The 22285-nt window shown below is 32.9% G+C and overlaps 2 protein-coding genes across 4 annotated transcripts; one reads left to right on the plus strand and one right to left on the minus strand.

The window, feature by feature from the left end:
* Positions 1-890: 890 nt before the first annotated feature.
* Positions 891-6765, minus strand: LOC117107146 (DNA fragmentation factor subunit beta-like). The gene is made up of 6 exons (XM_033248711.1): positions 6453-6765; positions 6077-6206; positions 5537-5719; positions 4866-4945; positions 3113-3399; positions 891-1115 (listed from the first exon to the last, which is right to left on the minus strand). The coding sequence occupies exons 1-6, from the start codon at positions 6555-6557 to the stop codon at positions 914-916; spliced, it is 987 nt and encodes a 328-aa protein (XP_033104602.1). The 5' UTR covers positions 6558-6765; the 3' UTR covers positions 891-913.
* A 146-nt stretch (positions 6766-6911) lies between these two features.
* LOC117107145 (AP-2 complex subunit mu) lies at positions 6912-20668 on the plus strand. Of its 3 annotated transcripts, none has more exons than XM_033248708.1 (11): positions 6912-7068; positions 8097-8198; positions 9012-9277; positions 10269-10487; positions 11444-11573; positions 12275-12280; positions 16282-16407; positions 16640-16775; positions 17303-17400; positions 17587-17698; positions 18538-20668. In XM_033248708.1, the coding sequence occupies exons 2-11, from the start codon at positions 8125-8127 to the stop codon at positions 18670-18672; spliced, it is 1302 nt and encodes a 433-aa protein (XP_033104599.1). In that variant the 5' UTR covers positions 6912-7068; positions 8097-8124; the 3' UTR covers positions 18673-20668. The 3 variants fall into 3 exon arrangements, with proteins under 3 accessions (XP_033104599.1, XP_033104601.1, XP_033104600.1); XM_033248709.1 differs by lacking the exon at positions 6912-7068 and adding an exon at positions 7132-7150; XM_033248710.1 differs by lacking the exon at positions 12275-12280 and having other exon boundaries at positions 6913-7068.
* The last annotated feature ends 1617 nt before the right edge of the window (positions 20669-22285 follow it).

The following is a 22285-nucleotide window of genomic DNA, read 5'->3' on the forward strand; positions in this document are numbered from 1 at the left end:
GGATATTTTTAGGCATATATTTAAATAATTAAAGAAAATCACTAAATCAATGATAATTTTAACAATAATATACCTTATAAATTTGTTCTTAACAACTTATGAACTACTGATATTAATTTTCTGTAAAATTTTTTAAATATGCATTATCTAAGAAAATTATTGGCACCATTAAAACATTGATATCATTTCATTTTCATATAAAAAATATAATTATTTAAAATGTCCCTGCATTAATATAGTTTCAAACATGTGTAGCCTGAAAATACATATAATATTTCCAGAATTCATTAATCTATAATGCCATTTTCTTATTGCTTCTTTAGCCTAGAATCTAATATTACTTAAACTTTGTGGCATGCTTATACAGCAACTTATCTCGCTCCAAAGCCCATTCTTGTTTTCCTTTTTACTATGATTAAAAAATTCTACAAAAATCAACACCAGAACATTTGAATCAGGGATGTGTGTAACTGTCCCGCACGTCCTCAAAATTCTATTGAGTCGTAATCATCATTACGATCACTAACATCATTAAAGTTGTAAACACTTCAAACAACTTAACCCCCAAAACTTTAGTTGTTGCAGGCCAAATACTGTATATAAAGAAAACAATATAACCCATACATTTGTTTTTTGAGGATGGGCCCTTGTTTTCTTTTTCCTTCACATAAATTTAACAGAGCACACATACCATAAATATCCATGCCAGTCCAACATACGAATAAAATACTCATTGCTTTTGAATGAAATATCTGCTGCATTTCTCAGTTCTTTGCCTCATTAAGGAATAAACAATAAACAATCTGAATTCAATTACCTGGAAAAGATGTAAAACATGTTTTTTTTGGGTGGGGGGGGGACTCAGATTATTTATTTTTTGGCCTTACATTAAGCATCTAGTCACAAGGTCGGATTAAAGAGATAAATACCAATGACTTTTGTCCGTATTTCTTGCTTTGTGAGCTCCTTTGTCGTGACATACAATATGGACTAGTTTGAGATTCCTTGTAGTAAACAAGAGGCTAAAAAAATATGCAGAGTTGACAGTCCGATGTTTTGAGGAAGAGATCAATGCTGATTCGAGATCTGGCAAAACCTGACGACTCTTTTCAATTCTGAAATATAATGATTAATATTACTATTATTATTATATTATAATCATTATTTATATCATTAACATTATTTAATCATATAATTACTATAAATATTAATATAAATAATATTTTACAATTCATTACTAATATAATTATTCTAATATTTAATAATATTTTCATCATTAATTTTCTTGTAATCATGATTAAAAAAAATAACGATTACAAGAAAATTAATGATGAAAATATTTTATTTTCTTGTACAGTACTGTAATCATTAAAAAAAATATGATTAAAAAAAATAACGATTACAAGAAAATTAATGATGAAAATATTTTATTTTCTTGTACAGTACTGTAATCATTTTAAAAAATATGATTAAAAAAATATTGATTACAAGAACATTAATGATGAAAATATTTTTATTTTCTTGTACAGTACTGTAATCATTTAAAAAAAAATAGTAATTACAAATTCATCATTAGTTTTCTTGTAATCATTATTTAAAAAAAAATAATATTTCTTTGCTTTTGTAGATTTTTTTTATTCACTAGTAGCAGTCCCTTTTATGAGAAAAAAGACACATGCTCTACATAGTCTCATTACAAGCGCTTTTGGAGAGAAAATGTTTTCGTCATACAAAAAATTTCTGTCGCTGTATATTACTCTTCCTAGCAAATTCTTACCCGTCTAAGATGGGAAATGAATAAAGTACGTCATTAGGTTTTCAAATGTTATAATAAGTGCGACACTTCCGTAACTACAATTTTGATTAAAATAGACATATAATACCACATATTTTTTGTTTTTTAATTTATATGAACAGTTAAGACCAAAATTTCATTCTAGATTTGCTGGCTTCCGTCTCCATCCGGGGACATAAGTAACCATGGATAACAAATATGAATATACATTTTCTGTGTACAATTATATAAAAATCAAAAAAGAATGTTCAAACTATTCAATAGTACTGTATTTACTAATACCGACAGTAATAATATTTCAACTAGGCCTGAGGCACCTTTCGACTGCACCGTACACACTTTACACTAAAAAAAAGCTAATGTAAAAATGCACAATTAAATCCAATGCAGATATGAAAAGGTACTGATGCTGTTGCTGCGACAATACTGATGGTGAGTAATTCGTTGTCTGCACAGTTTAGAAACACAATTGTTAAAACCAAAAGAAAGAATTCAAAATAATTATTAAGCTGGCATGCTAATTAGTTAAAAATTAACCTCTTGTTTTCCACTGCGTAAACAAGGCATGCCAGTCATACTGTAAATGCTTGTGGTTTTGAGACACATCATCCTGTCTAAAATTATTTTTTCTATATTTTTGGCTCATGAATGGAAAGGTGAGTTCCCCCTTCCCACTTCTTGGATCTGGCAATGCTTCTAGATTCTAAATATTAGGGGCTACAGTACAGTACATCTAGTTATTATCTCCTCAACATAATGGTAAAGTTCAGTTTTTAGTTCTTATAAACTCTGCATCGCTGCCTCTGGCACCAAGTGCTTGGCTTGGTGTCTTTGGAACACTTTGCTACTCCACTGATCCTTTCTAGTTCTGCATTTACAATTTTCGCCCCCCCCCCCCCCTATATGGGAACCACCCTACGCCCCTGCTCAGTTGGATAACCTGGTGGTAAAGAATGTATGTGCACTGAAGTGTGGAGATGCTTTGGTACCCGGTTCAATTCCATCCATCTTGTTGTCTTTGAGCTGGAGGGCTGAAATGCTATGGCCCTATGTACAGCACATAAAGAATGCAATACACCCTTCGCAAAAATGTAAGGGGATTGTCTCTCGGTGTACTGTTTAATCACCACCAGAATTACCAAATGTAAACACCAAATGAAATACAACCAATACTAGGAATTCCCAGGATATGGAGGAGATGGCATGTTATGAGTGGTTCATTTTGTATCCATTCCAGAGAAAAATAATGAGTTTTCTGGGTACGGGCCCTATATAAATCGTACTAAATAAATTTTTCTTAAACTTTAACACACTTACATATGGTCTAAGTTCCATGTGCTAAAGATAACAAAGAACTGTCTGGAACTATAAGGGTTGATGTTGTGATGGTATCGACATGATTTTTCATTGTAGATGCCTCCACATCCAAACCAACCATCCTCGTTGCACAATGGGGTCTGCAGACCGTTCACTTGATTCACAGCTGTTCGATCAAATAGGGAGCCAAAGTAGTTGTTTTTACGCAAATCCATCTCAAACTGTTTTAATACTTCTGTAGCGTGTTGTTTGGTCTTCTTATCTTTCGCATTGAAGTATGTTTTTGCCTGGAATATAAATATAGTAATTGTATCACTGTGAGGCATTCCAATATGTTTTAGGTTTACAAGGTATACTTGAAAATGATAATGTAGCCTGTAATGTAAGTAATAAATTAGGTTTAATATTTTCTAATACTAACATTATTGACAGTTCGCAAAATTGGTCTATACTATTGTTTAAAGAAGCGTTTGCTATACGTAGGCTACACCCATTGCTTAAGAATGGGCTGACAGCTTCAAAGGAGCTTTCTTTGTTTTTGTAGGTAGCTTTGATCAGTAGGGTAGGAATGCTTTTATCATTAGTTTATTCATAGTTATGTCACCTACTAGGGGTAATGTTAAGATTGGTCAAACACCTTTGGTACTTGTGCATATAAGCTTGCAAATATGGATAATTTTTCATTCATGATGATGACATAATTAATGTCGAAATATTGAATCCCGACACGATGGCGTGCATTTCGATACTTGGAGTATGTATTATACTATCGTAATTAAATTTAACATGAAACTCATAAGAAAATGGTACACTATAAATTATTAACACAGAGGCCACAGAATATTAATAAATATTCACAAAGGTCACATTTGTGTGTTTTAATACTGTACAGTAAAATACTTGACATCACCAGTATCTACAGTGCTGTGGTTTTTTTGTTGGATGGGTCAATTTCTCCAGCAGGCCATATGAGGCATGTCGTGGTGAAATGGTTAAGTTGTCGCACAACACAGGCCCCAAATGCCACCTTTTAATACCACTACATTATAAGTTAAACAATTATATTATCTTTTATTGACTGGATATCAAAAAGGCAAGCACAAACAACAATTAAAATCCTGCACAAAAAAATCATCAAATTTTTTTAAAATGTTAGAATCAAGTCAGCATATTTTATACACAATGGTTTATAACTCAGTATGACATTCTGAATTTATAAAACTGTCAATATATACCTTATGCAATTCAATCAATAAGAATTGACACCAAAATGTCATAAAACAAAAATAGTCTCCTGAAACTAGGTCAAAATTACTCTAAACGTATGGCCTAGTCCATTATCGGACAAGGTGCTATCAGCCATTGGTCATCTGTCAAAACATAAGACCAATTACCAACTCCCTGATCTCTAACTACATTCACACTGCACTTGGCATGCCTGTCAAGTTAAATGAACTGAAATGAACCTTAACCCATTCCATTTTACAGAAAAATTCAACTATCTCAGCATAAAGTGTATCTACACAGGCAGAGTAATTACTCAAAAGTTGATTTATTGTATTTTTGTGTTTTATTGTCTTTGTACAGATATTGACCCTAGATGGCACTTGTAGCAATAAAAGAATTGAAAGTGACTTTGTTGTCTTAACATGACAAGTTTTAAGTCTTGTGCCACTCAAACATGGGGCCCTTGGTAGAACCTCTTTACCACCTCTCAGCAGCTTTACTACATTTGCATATTTCAGTCACTTACTGTATCTAGGTAGCCTCGTATTCTGTTTTTAGCACGGTTTCTCATGACATCAGATTTTGTTTTAAAACGATTATCAATACCTGAAAGACATATAAATGTAAACAAATGATTTCTGCATGAACAAAAAAAATGAGGATTACAATGTGTGATTAGCATAAACTTTTGCAGTGCATTGGGATGGATGATTCTAGTATTTTTTTTATGGTGTTCCAGGTTTTAAAAGAACATAGCAATAGACCCCTTTATGTGTTTACATTGGCCTGGCGAAAACACTGGCGGCGCACACCACTGGTAGGTAGGCAAAAAATTCCCAAAGTATAGGACAAATGCACACAAATTTAGGATACCGGGTTATCTACTTATTGTTGTGTAAAAAATACAACAGCTACATGTATGAAATTCACGTATGACTATAGATATATTAGGAACTGACAAAAACAAAATGCCCCATGTAGCCTAATCTCAGCTATTGTATAGTTTTCCAACAATCAGCAGCAATTTCACACCTTCCAATAAGTATTTCCCTGTTTGGACTCTGCAAATATTATTCTCCTGATGACCATTGAAGCAACTCAATCGAAATGTCGAGACATTCTCAACAAAACAACAGTTCTTTTCAGAACTATCTACGTGGTGTACTGCATGTACTGCAACTTAATTAATATTCAAACCTTTGAACCAATCAGGATCACTGTCTCGTGTTTCTTCGTTGTTTGTGGCCCATGTTGCAGAGACTGATGCAATAACGTTGTACATGTGGCAAAGATCTGTGTTTTTCAGAAATGATTTCATTTCATTCGCAGCTTCATTGTGCTGCAACATACCCTCAAGTGTCTTAAGAAATACAGAAAAATCTAAAAAAAAAAATTAAATGGCATATTACTTTAATTTAATTAAAAATACTAATGGTTGGAAAACAAACAGTAATTTGATATTTTTAAAGAGAAAATTAGCTTTTGTTAATAAAAAAAAGTTTATCAAAGTTTGGTTTTCACATGCTAGTAAAGCAAGGGTCGGATAGTGTTTTATTTTATAGAAAATTGCAATATATATATATATATATATATACATACATACATACATACATACATACATACATACATACATACATACATACATACATACATACATACATACATACATACATACATACATTATACATACATACATACATATATATATATATATATATTCTTCTTTGGTTACATTACCTGCAGGAAATTCTTCTCCACATTCCAGGAACACAAATGTTGTGTTTGCTGGCAGTGATTCAAAATACTCATTATCAATAATCTCAGTTTTATCTTCTTCGCAAATCTTTTGGAAGTCTTCCTTTGCAATCTGTTTTATGAAACAAAATGACAACAAATTAATAAATTAATTTATTTATATTTTAAAATAAATCATCAAACAAGTGGTGGAAAAAGTGAATCCAAAAAATAGGATGTTGAGCAGTTGCTCTCAATATAGCCTACAACACCAAACTAGGGTGCCTGGTCATAGGTCTTATATGGTCATTGGATTCCCACACCTAGGCTAGGCCCAAGATGCGCCTGTACGTCTACCTAAAATAGTAATAAGGCCTACCTCAAGGAGGTGACATCCCCTCTTGATCAGGTCACAAAGATCCTTTGCCACAATACCTTTCTTGGTAGAACCGGACAATGTCCGAATTTTACAAGGCTTTTTCATTTTATCTTTACGGAATTTTACAAGGCTTTTTCATTTTATCTTTACGGGCACACAAGCGATAACATAGATACAGACATGTTACAATTAAACAAAAGCCTACTAAGTTCTAAAAAATCTATAAAAAAAGGAAACAATAAAAGAACAAAAACATTAAAACAACCACTTCTAGAATGGGACGGACGGTGGATGACCTTTATTACCACCTACCTTTGCACCTACTGTTTATTATGAATATTGATGAGTCTATAAACAATAGTAATAAAGGCATATTCGCGATTTTTGAAAACTTAAAAGGAAAACAAATGAATTGAAAATATGGATGAATTAGTATGTATTTATATTTTTACTGTTCTGGACGCAAAGTTACACTGAAATCATTTAAAAGGACAAAACGATTGTGTTTTGAAAGCTATTTTCATGATCTCGCACATCACGAGAAATCTCGCGGAACGGAAGTGGGTCGAAGGCCTCAGACTAGAGTTATGTGGCTTTACGAAGAGTAACTTTTTAGGTAAAATATTCTGTTAAATTCACTCGTTATACTTAGTAGTTGTTATATACGCTATATTATATAACCTGTATACATTATATTGGCAAGTTTAAGTTTTTATCTGTATTCATAGTTTATTTTTAGGCTATGCTGCCGGGTAGGCCCGGTTCTCTGCTTCTCGCCATCCATCTCAATTAATAGCCCAAGCTAGCCTGCCTAGGAGGATAGGTGGGTGTTGCCTGCCGTAGCTTATGGATGGGCGGTGGCCGTACCTTGGTACCTACCGGCCTTGGTTGCCTGCTTAAACTAGGCGCCTAACTGGGAGACCATCACATCCTGGTTCCAGTTACAGCATGGAGTAGGCTAGGCCTAGCATGGAAATGTATAGGATGTTACGAATTTCAACTTAATAATAATAGTATAGGCCTAGGTCTAATACAAAAATAGGCCAAGCTAGGCCTACAAAAAATACGTAAATTTAAAGGTTAAAAAAATAAGCTCAGCTTACACCAGCTACTGAGCTAGGCCTAATGCTAATCTACTAGTCCTAGGCTTGGCTAGTACTAGGCCTAGTGCCTAGGCCAATTTGGTGGTTACATATTAACTAGGCCTAGTGAGTAAGGGAAAACGTTGGTCATTGCTTTTATTGTTAGAGAAGATATTAAAAAGATGAAACATTATTAACATTTGTGTTTTGTGAATTTACCGGTAGTTACTTTTTTTTTGTGCAAAAATGCTTTTTGGTAAATCAAAAGTTTTATTGTAGGTTTTTGGCATTGCCAGTGGACATACAAATTACAAAATTTCATTCTCAATGCTGTAAATAAAAGTAGGCCCTATGGCTCTATGAGGTTATTTTTATGGCTGTGGTTATTCTTCCGACAACAATACTTAAATCAGAGGTGTTGATTGGTGAAGCTGGCTTGATGACCCTAACCTTAAGCTTCAGTATTTTTATCTTCAGGTACTATGGCATGTCAGAAGAATATCCATGTGTATTTTTATTTATCTTTATTTATTTTTTCTAATGATTCAATTTTTTGTTGCAGGGTATGTTTTAGAATAAAGTAAACCAAGATGATAGGTGGGTTGTTTGTTTACAACCACAAGGGGGAGGTTTTAATCTCTCGTGTCTTTAGAGATGATATTGGGTAAGATTATTACATTGTTTGTCACAATTGCAAGTAAAACTCAAGGTTTCCATACAATCGTTACACAGTCGCTACAGCGTTTTCACTACAATCCTTACACTGTGTAGTTGTCCCCGACGCAATCAGGAAAAACTCCCTGATTCAACTCACCAATTGGCTTAGCTAAAGGAGACAGCGATAGTATGTAGCGCTTTTTATGGAAACCAAGCTTCCGTTGATAAGGTTGATATAGCTTTACTGTAGAACACCCTTTATACTTTGTGTAATTAGTTATTCACTAATTGCAGTATACATTCAAAAACCAAAATTGTCTACTAAAAGTCAGGGTGATACAGATAGTAGATTACATTACAATACAAAACAATACAATACATTTATACCTTTCATCCCAGGCATATTATAAGAAATTCAATCTGAAGGGTCTAGATTAAAAAGGGTAAGAATGACATTCACATTGTATACGAAACAACAAAATATACTGTACATACACTAAAATTTAACTTGTTTTAGCATTTACCTGCATAAACAAATTTCTTCTTCCGTTCGTTTTGCACCCCAGATATCTTCAACAGTGCCCATGAGCTCAAACTTACTAAACGTATAGTAACATGGTTTTTGTTTGTGTTGATGTTAAACTGCAAATGTGTTTAGGTAAAAAGATATTTTTTTGCAGTTTTTTCAAGACTGAACCTAGGATTTTAGAAACAAAACAAATACCATGCCCCACCCAGATCGTAACCAACAAGTCCTCGCTCGTAATCACCAAGGCACATATTTACTAATCTATCATATTCTGTTAATTTTCATTTTCAGTCGAAATGCTGTGGATGCATTTCGTGTTAGTGTAATTCATGCAAGACAGCAGGTCCGCTCACCAGTTACTAACATCGCCAGAACAAGTTTCTTCCACATCAAGCGGGGAAACATCTGGTTGGCAGCAGTTACGAAACAGAATGTCAATGCATCAATGGTCTTTGAATTCCTGCTAAAGATGGTCGAAGTAATGCAGTCGTATTTTGGAAAAATTACGGAAGAAAACATCAAGAACAATTTTGTCCTTATCTATGAATTATTAGATGGTAGGTTGTTCTGTTATAATAGAATAATAATGAATGATATATTATAACAATTTATGTCTTTCATCCATTATTCTAAATTTAGATCTTAATGGATTTAAGACCATTAGTATCTCAATCTCAATTACAATTTACTTATGTTGCACCAATATCTACAATGGCTTATACTGTAATTACATTAAGTTGGCTATTAAGGGCGATGTAATTTTCCAATCTGCACAAAAGTGTGTGTTTTGTTGATGAAGACCAACTAACCAAAGTAGATTTTATTTCAAAGGAGTTTTTTATTTGATAAACTAAATAGAATTCAAGGATATGGACAAGGCTAGAAAAAGTACACGACCGGCGGTCAGAGGCATTGACCTTTAACCCGGAGGCATTTTAGAAAAAATTGTTTGTTTTTTTTGCACATCACAATTTAATGCATAAATATAATATTTTTGCTTGCTCCAAACCACTAAATGTACTACTTTTTCGCTATAATAGTGTAAAGATAACATTTGGTTCTGGAGGCATTTGATAATTTTCATGGTCGGTGACACAAAAAATTATGGATTTCAAGAACGAATTTGGGATCAAGCTTTTAGCTTACAGTACATGATTATCCATTATCATTAATATTTTTATTATTTCTGACTACTGTACACACATTTGTTAGAAAGGTATGGCTTGATAATTATTTTAATGTTTTTCATGGTGTGTAGACATTAAATAAATGCATATGACCTAAAATATACTGGATAATCTTTTTCTTCCAATGGACAGTATGGCTAAGTTCGTTGTTAAGGCTTCAAAATGTCTATGACATGTACAAATTATGTGTTGCAAAATTAACACAAATTTTTACTTTTTATTTATTTTTTTCTAATTGTTTTACTAATTTATTTTGTTTATTAAATTAATAAAGTTAGTGTAATACATTTTTGATATATAAAAATATTTAATTTAAATCAACCAGATATCATTTGAATATTTCAATGATTTATTTTTAAAGAAATTCTGGACTATGGCTACCCACAAAATACGGACACCGGTATCTTAAAGACCTTCATTACTCAGACTGGCATTAAGTCGAACACAAAGGAAGAACAACAACAGATTACTAGTCAGGTGACCGGTCAAATCGGCTGGAGGAGAGAGGGCATCAAGTACAGGCGCAATGAACTGTTCCTGGATGTACTGGAGAATGTAAACCTTCTCATGTCACCACAGGGTAAGCAGCATGTAAACAAATTTACACGTTGACTGCCAGACACTTTTTTAAAAGCTTCCTTCCTGTGTGCCAAAACAGGTTTACATGTAGAAACATACTTTTGTGAAATTTTATCTAGTCATATATCATCAAAATGATGTGTCTAATAAAATGGCGGGAAGATATAAGGGGGGGCGAGTAAACTCGTCAACGGCACTGTGATAGCACTTTTTATTGACCATGCCAAGTGCGAGTTAACTCGTCTGCTTACAGTATCTTCCCCGAACTACCAGCCATTGAGTCGGTGGTTCTACAATGTATAACAAAAAAGTTATAAACGCTAGAATGTTACCCCGATTTTGACGAGTATGCTTGTCCCTGGCACCCTCAGCAACACCCTGTGGGCTAGTGTACACGTCGCTATCAACCAACGTGTTAATTTAATTTTTCTTCTTTACTGTGTTTCAAATTTTAGTTTTATTTTATCAAATATTAATTAAAGATATATCAAGAGTAGTGTCCAGCAGGGTTTAGTCAAATTGTAATGTTAGTCTTCTCACCTTTATATTGCAGTTATTTAGTGTACTAATTGTATTCATTTTGTTTTTTATTAAATCATTCATCATCCAACAGTGCATAAAACACAAATACAGACTTATATAGATTATGATAAAACGATATACTATAAAATTAGAAAAAAACATGTTCCATAATAATGCTATGCATTGCGAAAGACACGATTCCATCAAAACTGTTAAAATGTTGATGACAATAAATATATTCTTATTCTGAACATTCTCCTGTGAATTGAAAAACTTTCAACAATTAATTAAGTTGCTCATTCAGAAAAATCATGTCAAATAGACTGGCTTTTGCTAACCATTATTAATTTTATTATTAAAATTTTTTTTATTGCCTGAAGAAAGTGTAAAATTTCTATGTTTTATTATTATAATGTTTTATTATTATCTTATTAGGTCAAGTTCTCAGCTGCCATGTTGCTGGTAGAGTCGTTATGAAAAGTTACCTAAGTGGAATGCCGGAGTGTAAATTTGGAATGAATGATAAGATCACCCTTGATAAACAAGGCAAAGATACAGAGAAGAGGTGAGATTTGTTAACTTAGAAATCAGCTTAAAGGGATTGCCCCATGCATCTCATGTGTTGGTCATCATTGTAACTGTCCAGCAGCTGGGTGAGTTTTTCCCACACTATGACGTTTTATGTGACAAATTTGTGGGATTTGCCATGTCATGTCATTTGATGATGTCATTAATCACACCCATATATAGGCAAAGCAAAGGTATTTGTCTCATGAAACTTTATATTGTGGACAGAGTATTAAGCCTGCCATTGTCATATCAGATTTTTTTTTGTCAGACTCAACAGAGTTTTTTCATGCTTCATATACTTATTTCAGACTTATCTGATCAAACATATTCAATGTCTATTGGGTCTGACAGAAATTTGGCAGTCTCATAAAATTTAAAAACCTAGGGGTGGAATTAGCCCAAGGGTGTAGGCCTGGCAATATATATTTTTCACCAGACGTATTATGATGAATGTAGACTAATTCATATTATGGCATGATCATGTAGAGTTGTTGTTTAATATTCTTAGATAATTGTCATTATTATTTTATTAATATTAGTGTCTCATAGACCAGTTAACTAACAGTGAACCTTGCATTATTTTAACCAATTATTTTTTATATCCCAATGTATTCACCCAGTGCATGATTTATTTGCTTACCATTGTTAATTTTTCTCTTTTGTATATTTTATTCCTGATGATGTTTTCCTGCGTAGAAGAACGTAAGTTTGTGTGATGTAGGCTTTTTTTTCCCTAGATTTCTGCTTTCTTTATTTATTTAGCAATTTTCAGCTATTCTTTTGTTTTTCATGTTAAAATTTGTGGTGGTGGAGCAGTTTTTTTTTTTGTTGTTGCTGGAACATTCTTAGATATGATGAAAAGTTTTGGATGGTGAAGTAAATTAACAAAATCATGGAAAGAGGATATTTTGCCCAGTAAATAATCATTCAATTAAAAGGAGAGAAAGAAAATGGGTTACAATTGTTCCTGTTCAAGTGACCCTGATTTTAATTGTCACTTTGCTTTGGGATCATTTTTTGTTTGACTAATAATATAGTTTGTACAGTATAACATTATACTGATATATAGGTGTAATTTTTTGCCCTACCTGACGTAGATATGTACCAAATACTCAGTACATTTGAAAACAACTTGTTGGCCATCAGGCGCAAGCTCGGTGGTCTAGAGGTATGATGCCAGGCTAGTGATCTGGAGATCGTGGGTTCGAGTCCCACCCAAAAGGAACTTGGGTGGAACGCAGTTGTTTTCAAATGTACTGAGTATTCGGTACATTTCCACGTCAGGTAGGGCAAAAATTACACCTATACATGTTTCTCCTGACGCAAATCCAGTTATTGTCTATTATTCCATCACGACAATAAAAATTACTATCAACACTGCAGTACCCGCTGCTTACTTGGACTCGAATTCAACCCTGGCCATCAGGCGCAGGCTCGGTGGTCTAGAGGTATGATGCCAGGCTAGTGATCTGGAGATCGTAGGTTCAAGTCCCACCCGAGAACAACTTGCGATTTTTTTCGCAGTTGTTTTCAACTGTACTGAGTATTCGGTACATTTCCACATCAGGTAGGGCAAAATTACACCTATACATGTTTCTCCTGACGCAATTTAAGTTATTATTGTCTATTATTCCATCACGACAATAACAATTACTATTATACTGATAATAATGTCATTAATAATAATTTTGTAAACATGGTTTAATATAGATGTAAATTTCTTTAAATTAGACCAACATAAGCAAAGAAATTTACATCTACAACAAGATCAGCTGAAATTTTTTGATATTTAATAATGCCTCAAGAATACATCGCATCGAAAATAGCCTTAAAACGCCTAACTCAAACAACAATTATAGCATGCACAGCATACAAATTTATTTTTTAAATAAAAAATTTATCACAAAAATTAGGAGGATATCAAAGCACAGATATGCTAACGAGCTACTGTATGCCTGCCATTCACACGCATTACTGCACTGGCTCAGAAAGTACATAATTTAATATTGGCAATATACTCCGTTATGGAAGAAGAAATATTGTAACATGGTATGCTGCAAGGTTTGAAACAAAAAGCACTCACTAATGTGTTCAAAACTTGTAAATCAATGTAATATTTATTTTTTTTATACTGAATTTTTTATATAGTAAACACAATCAATCAATTTAGTAAATTGATTGATTTTTCATATGATGACAGCTTTTGTTACTTTAACTGGTTGATACCACTAGCTGAGCATTCCATATTGTCAATCATTCAAGGTTTGAGACTTCACATAGCAACTGTATCTAAGATGGGTGGGGTCTTTGAAATAGTTCAATTACAACAAACTAGAAAACAAAAATTAATGGGAATGGTTTGTTTAGTTATTGAAGTTCTCAGGCTCAAGTCTAGGTGTTTGATAGTTTGTAATATGAATTTATTAAAGCACTGTCCAATCACTTGCGGCCTAACAAAACTGCCCAAGAAGTAGAAAAGTCCATTGTATTGTAAAAAGAGAAATATTATAAAGTTTCCATTATCATATTTGCAGTATCCATAGCAACCCTACCCTTTATGCTATTGCCTTATAATAAGCGATTGTGTTAAAAACATTGGAAATTCAATGCATTTATCAGCTGCTTTTTGGGATTACTTGTGGTGTTGCATGACCTTAGCACCAAAAATTTATGGTGGTGGTACAATTATAAAGAATAAAAAAATAAAATATATCTGGTGGTACTGTACAGAAACCTTAGTATGGATTATTACCTGAGTAATAATTACTGTCATGGTACAGTACTATTAATTTTTACTTCTGTGATTTTTTGTGGTACTGCTGTATTTTTAAAACCATATACAAACTTTCCTTGGTAGCAGATACTGTAACTAATAATGATATATTCTGATAGTATAATTCATTAATTTACAATAATATTTTACTGTACCGTCCATGGTACTGTTCTGACAAATCATCATTTACCACCTAGGTATTGTATATAGTATAATAATACCGCTTTGGTACTAATTTGTACTTCTATGGTATTGTTTTTACTGATTCTCCTGCTTATTGTACCTTCCTTGGTACTGAAGTGGACTGAGCAAATACCTCTCTGGTACTATTGTACTTCCAGCATTGTACCTCACTGGTAGCTACTGCAATTCGTAGAAAATTGGTGTAGTGTAGGTACTATTGCACCTCTTTGGTAATGTGTATGAGTCATTCCTTGTCAAATCAACCAGATTTAAAAAAAAGTTCCAGTATGACCCTCTCAGATTTTGATGAAACTCCATAAAAACGATCCACTATGTGAAAAACGAACAATTAAAAAAAATTTGCATTATAGGTTTTGTAGTTTCCGGGATATTGACTCCTCAAAAAAGGGGCGTGGTTCTTCAAGATGCGCAAATGGAGTCGTCCTGGGACCTCTGGTTGATTTGACACGTAATGACCCGTATATATTGTTAATGTACATTTTTTGGTGCCGAGGTACTGTACTGCATCTACTGTGACAGTACTGTATGTTAGTGTTTTATGGGTATTTCCTTGGTTACTAAAACCATGCTAGGTTCCCAAGTTCCATGCTAAAAGAACTTTTTTCTAGCTAGTACATATTTCAGTGTGTTTTTAACTTTTGTGTAAATTTTAATTGTGTTATAGTATTCTTGTTGAAAAATTATAGCATTTTTGCATTTCATTTCTTAAAGTGTCAGGCTGTTAATAGTATATATCTTCTATTTCCTTTATGTTAAATTTTTCTTATTAGCACCTTTTTTCTATGATGAGTTGCCATTAAATTTACGTACAGTTGTTTAAAATAGTTTCTACAACTTTATCAGGTGTCCCAAGTTTACTGCAAATGGCCTTTTAAACTCATGCGTGCAAGCAAAAATCTTATGGAAACTAACCAATGTTACACATATTCATTATATTTGAATGTTTGTACTACTGTAATATGAATTGTTTCCTGAAATCAGCTGGTAATCAGTGCACTTCAGATCTTTTGCAAGTCTTTTCCAACTTGGGACCCCTGCTTTAGGCTTGTTTCACAGATTCTCTTACTTCAGATTCATGTGTACTGTTGTGTGTTGTTTTTGTGTAATATAGTCAATAAGTCTTTATTTTGATAGTTGTATCCACTTACTATTTAATACATTAGTGTGTTTTTTGTACATTCTTTATCTTTGATAGTGAGTATGGTAGTTCTTAGCGTAGGTGCCTGGTCTTTGATCATTTTATTGGTTAATTTTTCTTGATATAGCCAGTGTTCTCCCTAGCATTATGGGCAAGTGTCATGGTAAGTGTCGAAGTCCACCATAGTGGGGACTGACGATGCAAGGTATTTTTAATAATTAGGAGGCATTGAAATGTCCATAAATGCACTTTAAGACTATAAAAGCATCATGGAAGATGTTCCAACCATCATGGCCAGCTGTCAAGCATGATGAGGAAAGTCCCAAGCATCATGGTACCATATTGCTTCAAGGGCCGTGGGAGAACACTGATATAGCACAAAATACTTAGGTCTTCATGAGCTGTGAACAATGAAGTGGTTTATACATGATTTACAACTTACCTGAATAATAAAAAAAAGTTTATCACTTCAAGCCATTACCCAAACCTAAGTATGGAGGTGCACCAGTGTCACAGACTAGGAATCATTCAAATACACGTTTTCTATCCAAACATTTAAAATAATCATTTATCATATTTTTTGCTCAGTGGTGCTGGTAAGAGTTCGATTGCTATCGATGATTGTACCTTCCACCAGTGCGTGAAGCTTAGTAAGTTTGAGTCGGAGCGAAGTATCAGCTTCATACCACCTGATGGCGAATTTGAACTGATGAAGTAAGTACACCAAATTGAATAATCCATGTCTTGGTACAAAAGAAACATGGACTAAATGTTTTATCATTTTGCAATTACATATTATGTATTGCGTAGTCAATTACAGCTCCTGTTATGTTCAATTCTTTCACATTGGCTGAATTATTGCTGAATTTAATTGTACACACTTTTTTTACTTACACAAACTTTAAAACTTTAAAATTGGTGTATTTTCCTGTAATTTCTTTAAAAGGTACCGTACCACGAAGGACATAAGTTTGCCATTTAGAGTAATTCCATTGGTCCGTGAAGTATCACGTACCAAAATGGAAGTGAAGGTGGTTCTCAAATCGAACTTTAAGCCATCAGTTTTAGGACAAAAAATTGAGGTAAGATTTATAAGAATATATTATTATTTTCATTTTACAACATTCACTTAATGTGAACCTGAAATTACACTGTGTTAGTCTTTATAATCATTATTTGAAAATTAGTATGTATTATGGTCATCGCAGCTTAGCTCAGTCGTCTGAACGGTGGTAGGACTGTGTGTGCTCTCAACAATGAAGATCTTTGGTCCCGGGTCCAGTCCTGTTCGCTACTTTTACTGTGTCTCAGCCTGAAGGTTGAAATGCAGTTTTTAATAGCGCAACATTTTTTGGAATGTATGTTTAAGCCGTTGGTCCTGTGTGCATTATGGCCCATGTGCATTTTAAAGAATGTATTACACTCTCTGGGCAAGAGTAAGGCATTGTCTCCCGTGTACTCTGCCCAATCATCACCAGAAGCACCCCACTGTAGTCTTCAGACTTTTGTGGGTTATACTTTGTACTTAAACCAAATAAATCATTCATGGGTTATGCAATTAATTTATATTTGATACTCACTTTTCAATTTTGATTTTAACATTATGTAGGTTCGTATCCCGACACCCTTGAATACCAGTGGAGTACAAGTAGTCTGTATGAAGGGAAAAGCCAAGTATAAATCAAGCGAGAATGCAATTGTTTGGAAGTATGTGTTTATTTGAATGTGAAATAAGTCCATCATTAGTAATTTATAACTTTAAAACATGAAAAAGTTAAATGCACATTATAGAAATGATTGATGGATGTGAAATGAACTGTGATGTTGTTTTTCTTAATTGATTTATAATTTGATAAATTAGTTTGTGTTAACATATTTTATATTTTTTTGCAGGATCAAGCGTATGGGTGGTATGAAAGAATCACAAATCAGCGCTGAGATTGAACTGCTACCAACAAACGACAAGAAGAAGTGGTCTCGTCCGCCAATCTCCATGAACTTTGAGGTTAGTTACAAATGATTTAAGGTTTAAACAACATTAAAATGTTCATCAATGACAGAGGGTAAAACCATATAAAAATATACATTTTCCTGAAAGTTCCTATGTTTTGTACTTTTGTAGAATTAATGAATTTGCTATTACATGGAAACTATAAGTTCTTAAAATACTTATTTCTACTAAGGCGAGCCTTTTTGTATTCTTTGTTTCGCTTATTTTTTTTAAAGATCATTAGAGGGGGGCGGAATAAAAATAAAATAATTTTTTTTTCTGATTAAGCAAATAGTTTTTGCCAACAACATCCAGATGGAGGAGAAAATAAAAATAAAATGTTATTGGTGAATATAAACTGAGATGGAATAAATGCTTCAAGTTTATATATTTAGGAAGAATTATACATATCTTGTCTTTGGAGATTTCAAAGCAACGAAGGGCCTAATAAAAATAAAGAAAAACTTTTTTTTTCCTGAAATTTTAATTTTTCGTGGCAGCTGGTGCGCTAATTGACCAAAAATATAATTTTAATTTTATACGAAATCATCAATATTTGCGTTCCCTAAATAAGTTATAAAAAAAAAATCTTGCCTAATCTTTACTTGGTATTCTTGATGTACAGTTTTTCCAACTTTTAATTTTTTTTATTGCCGGTTTTTAAATCCTTTTGCGATTTGTTTTTACTATCAATCTTAGTGTGCAATGTTTACAATTTTTTCTACTTGAATCAATGATTTTATGTATTGTAGTGCACCTATGAGCTAATGTTTTTTTTTTTGGTTTTAGATATATAGCGCAATAAAAATGCTTTTATTATTTTTATACCATATGTCACATGTTTATTAATTCAGGTTCCCTTTGCTGCATCTGGACTGAAGGTTCGTTATCTAAAGGTCTTTGAATCGAAACTCAACTACAGCGATCATGATGTTATCAAATGGGTCAGATACATCAGTAGAAGCGGGCTGTACGAGACCAGGTCGTAAGTCATAGCATCTTGGAGTATGATGACCGCTTGTTGACAAATGAGCATGAATTGAGCTGACCATATGCTTATTGAACAAGAATAAGACCATGTGTGCAGTGTACACGTAAAACCACATGCTTTAGCCGCATGCATGTATGTCTTAACTTCCAAGTGCTGGTGCATTCCATTCATTAAAGTGTATTGTGCTAGTAAAAAATTATTTTAAGTTGTAAAATTATCCTTTTTTAGACTTATACCATGCCCTTATGACTTTATATGGAATATTTTTGTGGGATTTACGTTCATCTCTGTGATTGTCATTAACTCCTAAAGGCTCAACATTGTATGGGTTCAACATTGATTGGGATTAAGATGGCAAATCCATATCTGTAAAACATATTTTACTGGAGTTCTTTCATATTCTCAGTCTGGTTTCAGAAGACCTAGTAATAGCTCTTGTTACCATACCATTAAAATATGGTACTGTACATTAAAACTCAATTATAAGATTATGTTAAAAAAAGTATAGAATAAGCATGCCATTGTTTTGTGAATCAATATCTTGACTTTATGTTCATGTTTAGGAATAAAATCAGATATTTTAATTTACATTATTTTGTTTTAAAATCTCATTAAACTATAGTACTGTACTACTATATAAGTTTCAGTTATATGAAGCACATAAGATAATTATAATGTAGTTATATAGCTGTGCAGGTTGTGTATGGTTATTGTGTAGTAGGCTTTTCTGCATATTTTCTCAAGGAGCCTGAAGTTTACGAGTTCAGTGCAGTCAAATATGTCATTTTGGCATTCTACAAGTTGTATGTCTTGTTCTATATGTAGCCTAGTAGGATTAGTATTATAATGCTGTCTCCTAGCTGTATTCAACATGTTTAATACCATCTGCTCTTTTAAAATATTCCTTCCCAGCACATGGTTTATTAACTACTTGGTACTTACAAGACAAGTATTGTAGGTAATTCCCCTGAATTATCCAATCAGAAGCCATTATTTTTGCAGTCTATATGCAACCACAATAATAATAATAATAATAATAATAATAATAATAATAATAATAATGTTACCCCATTGTTGGCATGTTTGAGTGCTGAGGAACCATTTTCGTATACACTGTATGTTCATTCAAAATAATACGTAGGTCAAAGAAATACTATGTGTAATAAATCTGGTTTAACAACCATTGGTTATGGTTAACCATTGTGTTTTTTTAATGGAAGCATTTCAAATTTAGAAATTTTCTTTGGAAAAGAATAAATGCAATGGAAATATAGATATAAATTCTTTATGCATATTCAAAGTAGAGATTGGCATTTTTCTAACAACAAATCGTCCCAAAAATTTGATATATATTTGATACCCTTGTATTGTACTTTAGTATTATGCACATTATTTTAATCGTAGTTTAATTATTAGCAACACCATTTAACATGTAACACTGAATGTTTTATTTAGTCTTAAATGCCATTATATTATCTCCATTACTGGCACGCTCTCAGCCTGAGAGATAGGGTCACCCCTGATAATTTGTGCGACTATGCTCAAAAGAGATTGGTTTAAAGAAATTACAGTAGTGCGCTAGAAACAACCAGTGCCAAAAAAGAAACAGTACTGATCCGAGTCCTGTTGTCTGTTGTTAATTCTTACAATCTAAGGGGTCTATTGACTATTAATGATTTCAGATAACTGTAGTACAATTATGGTAGACTCGACCACTGTACAGCAGACATTCAACCACTATTCTGTTGCTTGTAGGACATTTTCTGCAAATTCCTGTTTGTCCTCGTGCTGGTATCATGCATAGTAATTGAAGATATGTTGTCTCCAGCAATGCTTTAAGTTCTGGCCACACTATAAGCTGTGTAACAAACCTGATGTGCCAAATATGTGGGCTTGAGGACAGCACATGAGCAAACCACTGTTTACATGTCTAGCTAAATTATCACTATCTGAAAATGTATTGAATAATAAAGATAATAATAGAATTGAATAGATGTATTAGTTTAATTGCTTTTATTTCTGTACATATATAAAAATATATAATTTTATGATGCTCGATGACTAAGAGAGGAGATGTAGCTCGCATAATAAGGTAATTTTTATCTACTTGAGTGTAATTTGTTTTCTCCAAAAACTTTCAAGTTGGCCACCCTTCCTTGGATATGCCATTGCCTCCTACCAGGTACCACTTCACATACAGATTCATATTTATTTTATTCGTCATACACGTACATAGTATGTTTCTACATAGGTTATAGTAACAACCACAAAACAATACACTACAGTATATACAATATTATAAACAATGAATTTTTAAGTTTAGATTTATTCAGTTCATTCAAATTTAAAATACAAGTATATAAAAAATGACAACATTGAACCAAGCAATAACCCAAGAAAATTTAAAAATAAACTTATTTCCATTGGGGTCCTTCAAGCCTCATTCCCGGCAATATTTTTTTATCAACCTGCCATATATTTTCTGTTCGTAAGTCTCCATTTGCAATATCTGGATCTGCAATAATTATTCTTTCTTTTAAAATATTATTATAAAGCTAATGTCATTATATTTTATTAATCTATTGTATTTGCACCTGGGCACAAATTTTGGCTGCATCTCAGTATATAGTGTTGACGATAAATTTCCCGATTCCTTGAAAGCAAAAATTCACTTGATTTTACACACTATTATAAACTAGTGTTAATTGTAATTTTATAAAAAAAAAAAAAAAAAAAAAAACAAATAAAAAAAAAAAAAAAAAACAAAACAAAAAAAAAACTAAATAAAACAAGAGGCAATTTATTAAAATACAGTAATGGTAAAAAATAATGAATAAATATTGCTATTTTAGATATAGTGGCATGTATTTAAATAGCACCCATGCACTTATTAAAGGGAATAAATTGAAATAGGTGGGAGGACTGTATTTCAATACAATACTTTTTTACAAATGACATTTACAGTACAGTAGTATTTAATAGACTGGGTGGGATTCAAAGTCTCAACAACCACAATGCTTAAGCCTGGACAGACTGCAACCACTGCCTCTACAATGTCAAGATAAGCTACATGGAAAGTTGTAATCTACAGTATGGAGAACATCTTGTAAGTCCCAGGTCCTATTCGGTTTCTGTATGCTGGCCTTCTCTACAGAGGTCTAACAACCTGCATTACGATTATGCAATTCAGTTTACAACAGTTGGCAAACTTCTGTACAAATGCCTATTAACTTCACTTATTGGAATATCTGATATGGGGGGAATTGCGACTGTTGGATCGGCAACTTGAGATGGCGATCTGGAATGGTCATCTGCAAAACAGAATGCATATTGTCTTTAAATAATCATTGTTTAATGATGATGATTGACATTGGAATTGACAAGTACAGTAATTCCAATTATATATGGAACTAATGTATACATATGAGGCTTGTTGTGGCAAAAAGGCTTAGTTATAGCAAAAATTGAAATTTAAATTATTGGTATTTTCAGATACCTGAGTATGTGATCTTTAAAATGAGGGGTCATTAATTCAAATTGGACATTTCAAGCCTAAAATATTGGAAAGTGAAAGTACAGCACTCTTAGAGTCAAGATAAACATGATTTTGA

This window comes from Anneissia japonica, unplaced genomic scaffold, assembly GCF_011630105.1.
Source record: "Anneissia japonica isolate Jap-2015-1 unplaced genomic scaffold, ASM1163010v1 scaffold287864_len1152817_cov193, whole genome shotgun sequence".
NCBI classification, from domain to species: domain Eukaryota; kingdom Metazoa; phylum Echinodermata; class Crinoidea; order Comatulida; family Comatulidae; genus Anneissia; species Anneissia japonica.